Source organism: Sturnira hondurensis, unplaced genomic scaffold, assembly GCF_014824575.4.
Source record: "Sturnira hondurensis isolate 20B ecotype Veracruz unplaced genomic scaffold, ASM1482457v3 Scaffold0000022, whole genome shotgun sequence".
Taxonomy (NCBI): Eukaryota; Metazoa; Chordata; class Mammalia; order Chiroptera; family Phyllostomidae; genus Sturnira; species Sturnira hondurensis.
Window position 1 is genome coordinate 739611 of NW_028072653.1, and position 12543 is coordinate 752153.

Consider the following 12543-nt stretch of genomic DNA (forward strand, 5'->3'; position numbering starts at 1 on the left):
CTGACCGAAGATGCCTCTTGTTCACTTTTTTTTTTTTAATCTTCTGCATCTGATACAGGGACCTGCATCTCATATTGGATTCCAGAAGTGTATATTGAATGGCCAAACTAATCAACATAGATTCCCTGTTTAGGTAGAGCGTGGTAGCATCTCTGCTTATTAACTTAATTCATTACACTCTGTCATTATCTCAAATTGGGCTCTATTCCAGAGCAAATGCGTATCAACAATGGCCAGCACAAATGATCACGATGGCGGTGGTGTGACACCCTATTAGCTCTGACCATCAAGTTTCTGTTGGTCTACGGCCTATTTGCCGAGTTCTCGAGACATTTTACAAGCATCATTACCCTTATCATGTCCAACAATCGCAAAGTAGGAAAAGCATTGAATGTGCAATTGGGAAGACTTATGATCGTGATGAAACTGAAAGTGAGGCAGTTTTACAGGATTATGCACCTACTGGGTGTTCGTGGAACATTCGAGCCATGTAAATTAGGTTGGAGCCAACAGGGAACGTGTCTCAGCCACGCGGGGCTTAAAACTGTAGCTGTGAGGATTCCGAGTTCACACATGTCTCCTCATCAATGAGCCAGGGCACATAATTAATTGACCAAAAGGCTCCCAGGGATTAATTAGCAGCTGTATGCGAAGCGCGTGGTTCGGACTTGTAGTGCGGAGGATGGTGTTCTAGACCGGCCAGGTCTTGGATTCGCAATTCTGTCACAGCGGGGGGTGAGAGGGGGGATCTCACTGCTTGGCTGGTGAAATTGTTGGGGCTCTCCCGGCTCTGAGGGCCCGCGTGGGCTCATGCGCGTCCAGTTGCTGCCAGCAGAGGGCAGCAGTACGCTGTGTGTGTTCAATTTGCATCCCAGATTAGCAAATCCCCAAGGATTCACAAAGAAAGTGGGTGTCCCAAGGACTACCCTAATTTCTTTTCTCTGGGCGTCAGCACTGGCCTGAGTAACTGCAGGCACAGACCGTCTGCATTATGTTGGACTTTGGCTCATCTGAGATAGCGAAATGAATACACAACTAGGAGCTGCCATCACAGACAGGAAGTAACTTTAATTAAATATTGTGAAAGTTGAAAAGTTTTTACAGCTTGAATTTTTGCAAAAGAAAAAAAATTATAACAATCTCTACAGTAGTTAGGTTCTCTAACAATTGAACTGTACAGTGTGTGTCTATTCAAAAAGTTGGATAGGAAGGTGAAAGGTTAGTAGATTTAGAGATGACTTCGTTAAACTGCATTCTAGTACAATCTGAGGCCAGGGCGTGTTATGCAATCCAGTCATCAAGAAGCTGTATTTTTCCCCCAAACCGAAATCTTGACTTAATTCTCTATTTCCTTTTCTTCTTAAAGCCATATTCTGTATTCAGGGGAACATCTTTTACTTGTAACAGTTTCGTGTAGAAGGGGGGGGTCAGAGGGCAAGCACATCTTTTCATCTAATCCATGTAAATAAGGGGCAACCAAACACAAATGTATTTTAAAGGCTCTTTGGACTTTCAGGAAAAGTTCTAACCGCTACACATGGCTGACAGATGGGTGGCGTTTGTCGTCAGGGTCTGAGCCGGGCACCTCCCCGGCTGACCATTCCTCCACAAACAGTCAAGGGGCTCACCGCACAAAATATGGCTTTAAATCGTACACACCTTCAGGCCAGCGCTTACCACACGAATTCAGACCACTTTTCTGAGTACCGAGAAGCAATGCGTCCACCTTGCTTACATTTTCCAGTTTTTTTATTATTATTAATCATCATTATTATTATTTCTCACCATGAAAAATCAGCTTTCCTCCCTTCCCTTCCCTCCCACAACTCCCCTCCCCCACCCACCCCAACCCATAAAAATCGCACTCTTGACAGTCTAGTGAAAACCATTGCAAAATCCATACGGGGGGCATGCACAGTTGCAGCATTGTTGTAAATTTCTTGTCTACTAGAAAAAGTTACATTGTCTTAAGGTAACAAAACAGTTCTTTTGTGCTTTTCCATTTCTTTGTTTTTTTTCTTTTGTTTGTTTTTTGTTTTTTTTTCTGTTTTTTCTGTTTTTTTACAATGTTAGTGATGACTGACAGTTCTGGTGCACAGTTACAATGTACAAGTGAAATGAATATGATTTGCATTGTTAAGGCATCCAATCTGCTGGTTTATATTTATGTGAAAGACAGAGGAAATATACAAGCAGACTTAAGAAAGAATGTTCATTGATTTCTATGAAGTTTCTCCCTTGAATTTAATGCACAAAATGCATCACTCCAGAGGGAGGGATTCCATGCATATTAATAGAGTAAAACAGCATTAGGGTTGGATTTTTTTTGTAAGCTTCCAAAGCAAAGGATACATTTTTTTTAATCTACAGAACTAAATGCTACAAGAATAATATGCTACTATTTTTTTGCCATATATTGGAAAAAACTTCTTAACTTACAAATAATACAAAAATAGACAATGGCTTTTGGGTGGAAATTTTAAAAAAATTGAAGCATGGTTTTAAAACAATACTAAAAATAACTATAAATGAAATGTTTAAAAATCACATTGAAACAGCTAATACAACTGTAGGTGACCAAATATGCACTTTTCACATAGCCAACATACACAATAAAATAGAGGGTGGGAGGAAAAGGAAGAAAGGGAAAGCAATGTACAAATTCCAAAGATAAATACATTATTTATATGGATATTTTACAAAATCCTCTTTAAAACAGAAAGCCTTTTAATTAACTTTGCAAATATGTGCAAGCTAAACGTAGTGAGCTTTTTTTTTCCTTTGCAAAATATGCCGTAAAATCTTTTTGTGATATTGAAAAACTGTCTTAAGACATTAAAATGTATAAATAGAACAACGACTTTGGCAAAAAATCACAAAAAAATCTACAGTATTTATAACTACATACAAAAACACAACAGCAAAGAAAAAAATATCAGGCAAATGCATCCTCGTAGCTTTGCTGCATCTTTGCTATCCTTCTTTTTAAGAACACTTTCCAGATAATGAGAGCAAACATTTCCGTAGAACAGAAAACTGTTTTGGAGATCTCAACCTTCTTTTCCTTTCTCCCAGTTTTCTCGTACTCTTGATTCCAAAGTACTTCATCTATCCTCTGGGCCTACTGTGTTACAGGTACTAGGGTTGACGGATAGGAGCCCTATCTCTCTCTCTCCAGCTCGCTTTTGTCAGCTTTGGGAGGATCTGTGTGAAGTCAGCGTTCAGGATGAGTAAACTTTTACCTTGTGGGTGGCAGGAGTGTAAGAGGGATTTTGGCTTGATCGCTGGAGGGCGTCATGTGGAATTCTGTGCCTGGACCCTGTTCCATGAAGATTCAAAGGAGACTCTCACACTCTGCGTGCCACCAAGCTCTCGAGAGGCCACCGGCCTCAGAAGAAGTTGACAGAATTAAAAGCGAGAATGATAATCGGGTTTAAATATGCAGTTTTAACAATCTGTCTAGAGGCACTGGATTTTTGAGTAGAAGGGAAAAATGTGATCACTTAACATCACTTTGTAACTCTGCAGGCTGCATTTATTTACACAGTTACTTAAGACAACAATACGAAAGAGATAAGTAAGCTTGCACTGCTAAGGGGTGGCATGTTAAGTTAGATACTGACAATGCACTGTCTGAGCTAACTACCATCTGATATGCTTTAAGGCGCAAAAGCCAACTCTTAGTTTTCTAAAAAATCTAACTGGCATTCCTATTCTGTCCCATACAAGCTTTTTTTTTTTCTTTTTTCTTTTTTTTTACTTTTTTGTAAATATCACCACTTCGTTCTCCCTTTACACAGCTTTAAAAACATCATAAATTAAAACATGGGGTCTTATTTATAGTGTCCCGTGTGTACAGCTTTACGGTTTGTAAAAGACAAATGACTGCGGAGTGAAGCTTAAAAAAAAGAAAGAAAGAAAAAGTGGATTTGCTTTTATCAACACAGAATAAATATATCCCCCCAAACATCTGGGAGGTACAACTTTAACCAGCACCCTGCACTCACAGATCCCTTCTAATTTCAGTATTTGCAAGGTCGGCGATATTGTGTGTTTTTAAAAATCTGCAGTAATTGTGATTCCTCTTAAAAAGGCCTGAGTTGAAAGTTCCACTCTGGGACTTGTATCAGATTACTCTCTCTCTGTAGCAGAATCCAACCTCTTCATTAATAAAATTCTTCAAGGCAATTCTTTCACATGGGAGGAACAATCATGCCAGATATCGCTGTGGAGAGAGAAGGCGAGAGTCAGTGGTTCTGCCTCCAAACTTTCTCACCGAGAAAAAAAAAAAGAAAAGAGGTAGAAAACACCCACACACCGCTATGTCGGTTAACTATTCGCCACAAACGTGTTGTCCTCTTCTCTAGGGTGAGTTTTTGTATAAAATATACTTTATTAAGTGTAATCACAGACCAGCCAGTGTATGTCTGTAACAGAGCCGAAGATGCTAAGCGTCCCTCCGAGTCTGATTTCAATTTTGAAAGTAACGGGAAAGTTGCATAGTTTGAATGCCGCAGGGAAAGTCACAGCCCAAAACTTTGCAAAACAGTGAGGATTTTCTATTTGTCACTTTTTTCCCTCCCCCTTTCACTTCCAACATATTAAAAATAAATAAATAAACCCATCCCAACTGCTGGCACTTTCTCCAAAACGCGGTGGGTGTCTGTGCTCTGGCAGCTGGCGGACCGATGGCCAGAGTGGCAGTCCCAGGCCCTTCTCCCCGCGCTCGTGCCTGCGAGTGGCCATAGCCGGCCTCGTCCACAGGCCAAGATGCTGGAAGAAAGTACGGAGGAGGGACAGGCACGTTTGCACGCGACTGCAGAATGTCTCCTTCCCCACTGCTGCTTTCAGGCTTGTAGAAGTTTCTGAACACGCCCTAGAAAGTTGCGGCCTAGGAAAGCTGGGGTGAGACCCTAGGGGAAGGGAAGGCTGTTTAGGGACCAAAAATCTCTCCGAGTGCGAGGGTTCTAAGAGGCTGCATGTAGTATTCAGAAGAGCGTGGTTTCCGACAGACAGGCATCTACCTCTGGCTTACTCCGGATGTCCCCCGGAGGTGGTTTCTCCTCCCCTGAGCCTCTGCCTCTTCAGCTAGAAAGGGCAGTTCATCGGTATTTGCAAACGCTGTGACATTGCTATGGTGGTTGAAGATCTAAGTAAAATTACATGCGAGAGGTGCTTGGCCCGGGTTCGGCTCGTAGGGAGGATGTGACAAAGATTAGCTGCTAATCTGTCCCTTCTGCCACTACCCTGGCTGTGTGACCTTGTGTTCCTTGTTTAACGTCTCTGGGCTGTTTCCTCGGCCATCCAATAGGCACCATGCCATACAGCACACTTCACGTGCTGGGTGTGAGGAAGAAAGGGATGTCTAAAAGACCATGAAAACAGTGTGGCAACTTTGAAATGCACGGAGATGAGACAGATGTTTACATTAGAAGCAAATGGCAGCCACCTTTGGCTCTCAGGGAACGGCTTAGCGTGCCGTCGGGCGGAACGAGTCATTGCTTTCTTTTTGTTGGCAATTCTAATTTTAAATTAATGTTCTTGTCAGTGATGACTGCATCTAGGAAGTGGCCTTTTTCATTTCCCAAATCTCATGTCTGGAGGAATGTGCCACTAAAAAAAAAAAGAAAGAAAGAAACCCCAGTACGCGGACATCCTGCAGTAGACACAGGGTGACCAGGGGAGGGTCTGAGCCCTGTGGCCCCCACGCAGCTCGTGCTTCCCCTCCCCCACCCATGACATTTTTGACTCAATTTTAAAAAAAAAAGTATTTTGCCAAACACTTTTTCCGTTAATTTTTAAACCCATCTGTGTTCACAAGGAAATTTAATCCACATGTTTCGGATTCATTTACACGTAAATCATCCAAATGCTGTTTTGCAAGAGCCGCTTTGTGGCCCAAAAGCTCCTGGACCCTGTTTCTTAAGCCCTCCAAAGCCATTTTTCTTAGAAACAGGAAGTATCCCTTGCCAAATGCAGGCCAACTTAAACCCCCAAAGATGTGGGATCAGTTGGAAGTTCAGTCCCCCTAAGATCCCAAGAGCCCTAGATTTGACTGAAACCTGGTATTTCCACCCAAGCCTTCGCTGGAGAATTCAGGATGCTTGTAGTTCCAAAGGCAAGGGGGGCGGGGGAGTCTTCGCGTTGCACCAGCTCAGCCCCCCTCCACCGTCTTCCTTAAGGGATCTTTTCATCCAAGCTGGAGGGGGTGTCTAGGCACCCTTATTCAAGGCAGGCCTTTCTAAGCCTGTGGCAAAAGAAGCAAGTCTTCCTTCCACCAAGGTCTCCTGTGCCCCTGGTATTTAAGGGCGGTCCCCAGCACAGCCAGGGAATCAGGCAGTGTCAACATGATGCCAAGTGGAGAACTGACCAACTTCCCGCTAATTTGGTCAGTGGATTCGGCCAACACTCATCAGTCAGGGCCTGAAAACATCCCATGGGATGTGCAGAATTTTTTTAAAAATCTACGCAGTGTTTTGTACCTGGCATAACGTGTTAGATTCATTGTGTTAGATGAAACCTCCCGTAGGGCCGAGTTATTAAGCAAAACTAAGCTGACGCTAGTCCGTGGCTAACAGCTCCTACTCTGGAGCATAGGCTGCCGGTCCCAGCACCCTGAGAGCCCAGGCTGGGACCGAGTGCCCGAGGGGGACTCTGCCAAGGCAAATGCTACTGTGCAGGAACCCGAATTATTTCAAGGGAAGGTGAAGATATGGATTTAAGTAAATTACTAGCTCCATTCATAAAGGTTAGCCAATAATTACAATTAAAATCCAACCAACAAACCCATCTGAGGGTCTGTAGGGGTGGCTTTGGTCGGCCCCTGTGTCCCCACCTTCTCTGAGACCTAATGAAAATGCACAGGACTGCTCTCCAGAAGAAGGGCCCATGTGCACCTACACCCAGAATTTTGCCTACCACAGTAGGGAGTTACAGCTCACCACATCTCACCTGCGACTTCCTCAAGCGCAGAAGCAGCGCCCTTACTGCTGAGTAAACCTGGGGGAAAGATCATTGTTCGTGGCCTCTGACACTCCCAAGAAGGCCGTTTCATGAACAAACCTCACTGCAGGGCAGCAGGGCGGCGCCAGAGCCGTGGCAAGTTGCTTGGCTCGTGTTTGTGCTGCAGTCTTCAGCCTCACATATGCGGGTAGGAGGGGTAGGTGTCTGCAGCTGGCGCATGGACCTGCCCAGGGTGCCCCATGTGCCAAGCTGTCACAAGGCCAAGGTGACTGCCACCTTCCCCGGCAGCTGGGTGGCCATGTCCTATGACAGAAGCTTGGAAGACTATTGGTGTGAAAGGCTGTGTTGTTTTCAAGTAGTGGGATACAAAGTCAATACTCAGAAATTGGTGACATTTTTCTACACTACTGATGAACTACCGGAAAGAGAAACTAAGAAAACAAACCCATTTACCATTGTAAAAAAAAAAAAAAAGCTACCTATGAATAAATTTAACCAAGGAGGGAAAAGACTTGAACTTGGAAAACTACAGGACACTGAAAAGAGAAGTTGAGGAAGATACAAATAAGTGGAAGCACATACCAGGTTCATGGACTGGAAAAATTAACACCATCAAAACATCCATACTACCCAAAGCAATCTATAGATTCAACATAGTTCCTATTAAAATACCAGTGGCATAGTTCAGACTTAGAACAAGTATTTTGAAAATTTATGCGGCACGAAAAAAGACCCCAAAGAGCCTCAGCAGTCCTGAGAAAGAAGAACAGAGTAGGGGATCACAACACCTGATGTCCAACTGCACCACACGGCCACTGCCATCAAGACAGCCTGGCACGGGCATAAGAACAGACCCGTGGACCAGTGGGACAGAACAGAGGGCCCAGAGATAAACCATTGTCTCTGTGGTCAGTTCATATTCAACAAAGGGGGCACGAGCATACAATGGAGTAAAAAATATCCTCTTCAATAAACGGTGTTGGGAGAACTGGACAGCTACATGCAAAAAAAAAAAAAAATGAATCTAGACCACCAGCTTACACCATATACCAGAATACACTCAAAATGGATAAAAGACTTATAAGTTGTGGTATTATAAAAATCCTAGAGGAAAACAGAGGCAGTAAAATTTCAGATTATCTTGTATAGCAATATTTTGGCCAATATATCTCCCAGGGCAAGGGAAACAAAGGAAAAAATAATAAATAAATATGACTACATCAAATCAAAAAGCTTCTACGCAGCTAAAGAAACCAGCATCAAAATGAAAAGAGAACCCCACTGTATGGAAGAACATATATAAAGAACTGATATGCCTCAACACCACAAGACAAACAATCCAATTTCAAAATGGGCAAAGGACCTGAATAGACACTTCTTCAAGGCAGACAGACAGATGGCCCACAGACATGTGAGAAAATGTTCAACTTCACTAGCCATCAGAGAGATGCAAACTAAAACCACAATGAGGTATCATCTCACACCTGTCAGAATGGCCCTCATTAATAAATCAACAAACAAGGGCTGGCGAGGATGTGGAGAAAAGGGAACCCTGGTGCACTGTTGGGGGGAATGCAGACTGGTGCCGCCACTGTGGAAAACAGTATAGAGTTTCCTCAAAAACTCAAAGTGGAACTGCCTCACGACCCAGCAATCCCACTTCTGGGAATATACCCTAAGAATCCTGAAACACCAATTCAAAAGAATATATGCACACCTATGTTCAGAGCAGCAAGATTTAGCACAGGCCAGATCTGGAAACAGCCTAAGTGCTGATCAGTGGATGAGTGAATTAGAAAACAGTGGTACATCTACACAATGGAATACTACAGGAAAAAAGAATTCTTACCTTTTGTGACAGCACGGGTGGAACTGGAAACTATTACGCTAAGTGAAATAAGCCAGTTGGTGAAAGACAGATACCGTATCATCTCACTAGTAACTGCAGCCTAGTGAACAAAATATAAAACTAAAGAGCAAAAATAGAACCTGAAGTATAGCAACATGGAACAGACTGACAGCTGTCAGAGGGGAGCAGGGAGGAGGGAACTGGTTGAAAGAAGGTGACGGGATTAGTCAAAGAACGGGACCCATGGACACAGACAATGGCGTGCGGATTGACTGGAAGTGGGAGCAGGGCTGGTGGGGGGTGCAGAGGAGAAAAACTGGGATGACTGTAACAGCCCACACAATACATTTTTTTTAAAAAAAGAAACGCAGTGTTTCCATCCATATAGTTCTCACATTTTGGTGAGAATAAAACAAAAACGGAAAGTTCTGCAGAGCTGGGGGACTTTGGAGCCACAGGGTAGAATGTGGTTTTCCTCAAGCCGCCCTGTGAGTAAGAATTGTGAGCTAACCAGAAACAGAATGAGCGAAGATCCTCCACAAATTGAACAAACGTGTGCATCAAGAAAAAGACAATTCTACAAGACTCGCTACTGGACGACATGCTGTCCAGAGTCACATGGGGCTGGCCAGTCTGGGTCTCACCAAAGTGTGTGAAGAAAAAAAATCAGTACGTGGACACTCTGGCCTTCTGTTGTTCATTTTCTCTGCACAGACTGTCAACGACACGGTCAGGGTTAAAATCACTGCACTGGGACTGGGTCCAATGCCATGGTGACAGCCTTCTCAGGGCTGTCGTCTCTTGATTAAAGAAGTCCTCCGAGGCCTGAAATGGCAGGGACTCCCTGCTCCAGGGGGCCTCGGCTTTAGGAGAAGGGAGGGGGGTGTCTCTATGACAGCATGCTAGGTGGCTCAGGTCTGACCCTTGAGAACAGACTCACTTGTGGATTCTAGAATCAGAATCCATCTACAAACTCATCTAGAAAAGAATGGAAGGTTTCTCTGCATCTTCTCTTTGAAGCCCAAAACAAAACACAGCTGCATTTCCCAACTTTTTAAAAAAATTTTATTTATTTATTTATTTTTAGAGAGGGAGAGAGACATCAATGTATGGTTGCCTTTTGTGCGTCCCCTGCTGGAAGCTGGCCTGCAGGGAACTGGCCTGCAACCCAGGCATGTGCCCTGACTGGGAATCGAACCGCGATCCTCCGGTTCGCAGTCCTGTGCTCAATCTACTGAGCTACGCCAGCCAGGGCCATTTCCCAACTTTTTAAAGGATGTCCATCGGACTTCCCATTTGGCAGAAGGTTCTGAGGGCGAAGAAGTTTAGAAGACTAGATGGAGCAGTAACTGGGACAGTCTCCCCTGTCTACCTGCAGGGGTCTCAAAGCCCTCAGTCAGCTCAGGTGTGCTGTGGTTGATGTCCAAGACAGGGATTGGGTGAGCACCACCGTCTGGATTTGTTTGACCACAACGTTTAAATTTTTTTTTTAACACAGCACCTGGGAAGGCTCCAGAGGTGCTGAGATCAAGAGTTGCTTTGTCCCCCCCAGAAAAACTTCTCAGGACATAAGGTAAGTTGTGAAAGGTTTCACCTACCTGGAGAGAAGGCCAGTTGGGATCAGAGTAGAAACTATGAATTGTAATATATATGGAAAGAATGGACCTTATGACTTTAAATTAAGGACTGCCTTGCTCAACCTTATCGCTGCTTCCTGGCCTACTGGTTTCTGCTCATGACTCTTCTCTCAGGTTACCCTCAGTCCTTCTGCTTCGATGCCACTTCCTGGCCCTCCATCCCCCTGGCCCTGAATCCTAGGTCCAGTTCAAAGGCAACCCTCTCCCCAAAGCTGTTCTGAATTCCCCCTAATCTTTCCCTCTGAACTTCCACAGCTCGGTGCCCGGTGGTTTGAGTCTAGTGTGGCCATAGAGCACGAGGGTTTGCATGGGGTTAGTGTGGCTGGGCCTCCCCCTACTTGCCGGCTGTTTGACTCTGGATAAGCCACTTGGTTCAAAGTCTCAGTTTCTGCATCTGTAAAATGGGGACAATAAACAGCCCACATCACAGGGCAGTTGGGAGGCTGAGATACTGCAGAAAGAAGCCAGGCAGGGAAGAAGCCTTTCCACGTCAGGAACTGTGAGCATTATCATCGCTGTCCTGAGAGACTGCAACGCTGCTTTCTGGGGGACTGAGCAGGCATGCAGTCACTCCCGTCCTCAGGGGAGACCCAGGGCCCCACGCAGGAGCTTCCTGGAACTAATGGTGCGGTGCATCTGCGGCTGCCGGGAGCCTGCGCAGGGCGTGCACCGGGGCCCTGCCAGGGGAGGGTCGTGGTTGGAAGTGGAGCAGGCAGGAAGAAGGATGCTGTCAAAATTGACTCTGATTTCTCCACTCCTACCTCCTCCGCTGCCACCCCCGCCCCCCCCAAAGTAGGGACCTTCGGTCTTTGACAGCGTTGGAAAACCAAAAACCACCGGAAAGACTCTCCCAGACACATGCTCCACCAGAAGGAAAGGGGAGCAGTGTCCGCAACAGCAGATCCTGGCAGGGGGTTCCTGGGGGAGCCCCACACCCCCACGCGCTGCAGCTGCGTGTTGCAAAGGGGACAGGGGCGCGTCTGGTAATCGGGAGCAGGGGATAAGCTCTGCTGTTGGAATCTGTGCGGACTTGGGGTAGAAATGCCCTGAAGAGTGACAAGTGCACAAACTTTGCATGTGTCCCATCCTAAAGCCGTGTAATGATTACTTACACACACACCCCCACCATTCCCAGATGTTCCCTACACAGGAGCTTCTGAAGTCAGGGCTGAATCCCTATCTTCTGTCCTTTCTCCCTCCTCGGTGGGCGGCTCCCTTCAGACAGTGCTGGCTGGTGACATGACCACCGGCCTTCCCAGAGGCATTTCTTTTCTTTCATTGTTTTTTATCCTCACCCAAGGGCTTTTTTTTTCATTGCTTTTAGAGAGAGAGGATGGGAGAAAGAGAAACATGAACGCAAGAGAAAGGCACCGACTGGCTGCCTCCCACGCACACCTGGACCAGGCTCGCGCTGGGACCAGGGGTCGACCTGCAACCCAGACACACGCCCTGATCGCAAATTCAACAGACCACCCCTCAGTGACATGACGAAGCTCCTGCCAGCTGAGCCACGAAAGCCAGACCCACTTCTCCCCCAGCCCCGCCTCTCAGCGGCTGTTGCTGATGGCTAATCTGTGCTCAGCGATGACGGGTGGCTCAAGGACAGCAGACTTCTGCTTCCCGTATGTTTCATCCTTATTTAAAACCCGTTACAAGTTACGTTCGCTTCAGTATCCTATCCCTAGTTTGGTAGCTGGAGGTGTACGGAGGGTGACAAAGCATTATTTTTAGCTAAAGAGAGGAATGGACGATCCCCCGTTGTGCAGGTGGGCGTTTCCTAACAGGAACGACATTGCCTGAGACGCAGGTGTAGTTCCACAGGCAGATTATCTCCCTCTCCCTCAGAGAAGACGTCTTTGCCGATGGGTGCTCGGGGGAGGGGCCCTGGGCTGTGCTGCGAGCAGGCTTCTCAGAATCGTTTTGCCTTGCCCTTCTGGACTTAGGCAGAGTGACCAGAAGCTCGGGTTCTGGAGTCCCGGAGTGTGCACTCACTTTGGCTCCATCACTACTAGCTGTGTGACCTTGAGCAAGCTGGGCCTTAATTTCCCAATCTGTACAATGGACATAGTACTGACCTCATAGGGTTTTCAGGAG

At 45.7% G+C, this 12543-nt stretch overlaps 1 protein-coding gene across 8 annotated transcripts in view; it reads right to left on the bottom strand.

Moving 5' to 3' along the window:
- Window positions 1-1048: 1048 nt before the first annotated feature.
- EBF1 (EBF transcription factor 1) overlaps window positions 1049-12543 on the bottom strand; it is a 380950-nt gene continuing 369455 nt past the window's right edge. For all 8 annotated transcript variants that reach the window (XM_037046891.1, XM_037046185.1, XM_037045547.1 and 5 more), the window contains one exon: window positions 1049-4225. Coding sequence is in view for 4 of the 8 variants with exons in the window: in XM_037049868.1 (XP_036905763.1) it covers window positions 4194-4225 (32 nt within the window). In the remaining 4 variants the exon portion in view is untranslated. The remainder of the gene's footprint in view (window positions 4226-12543) is intronic.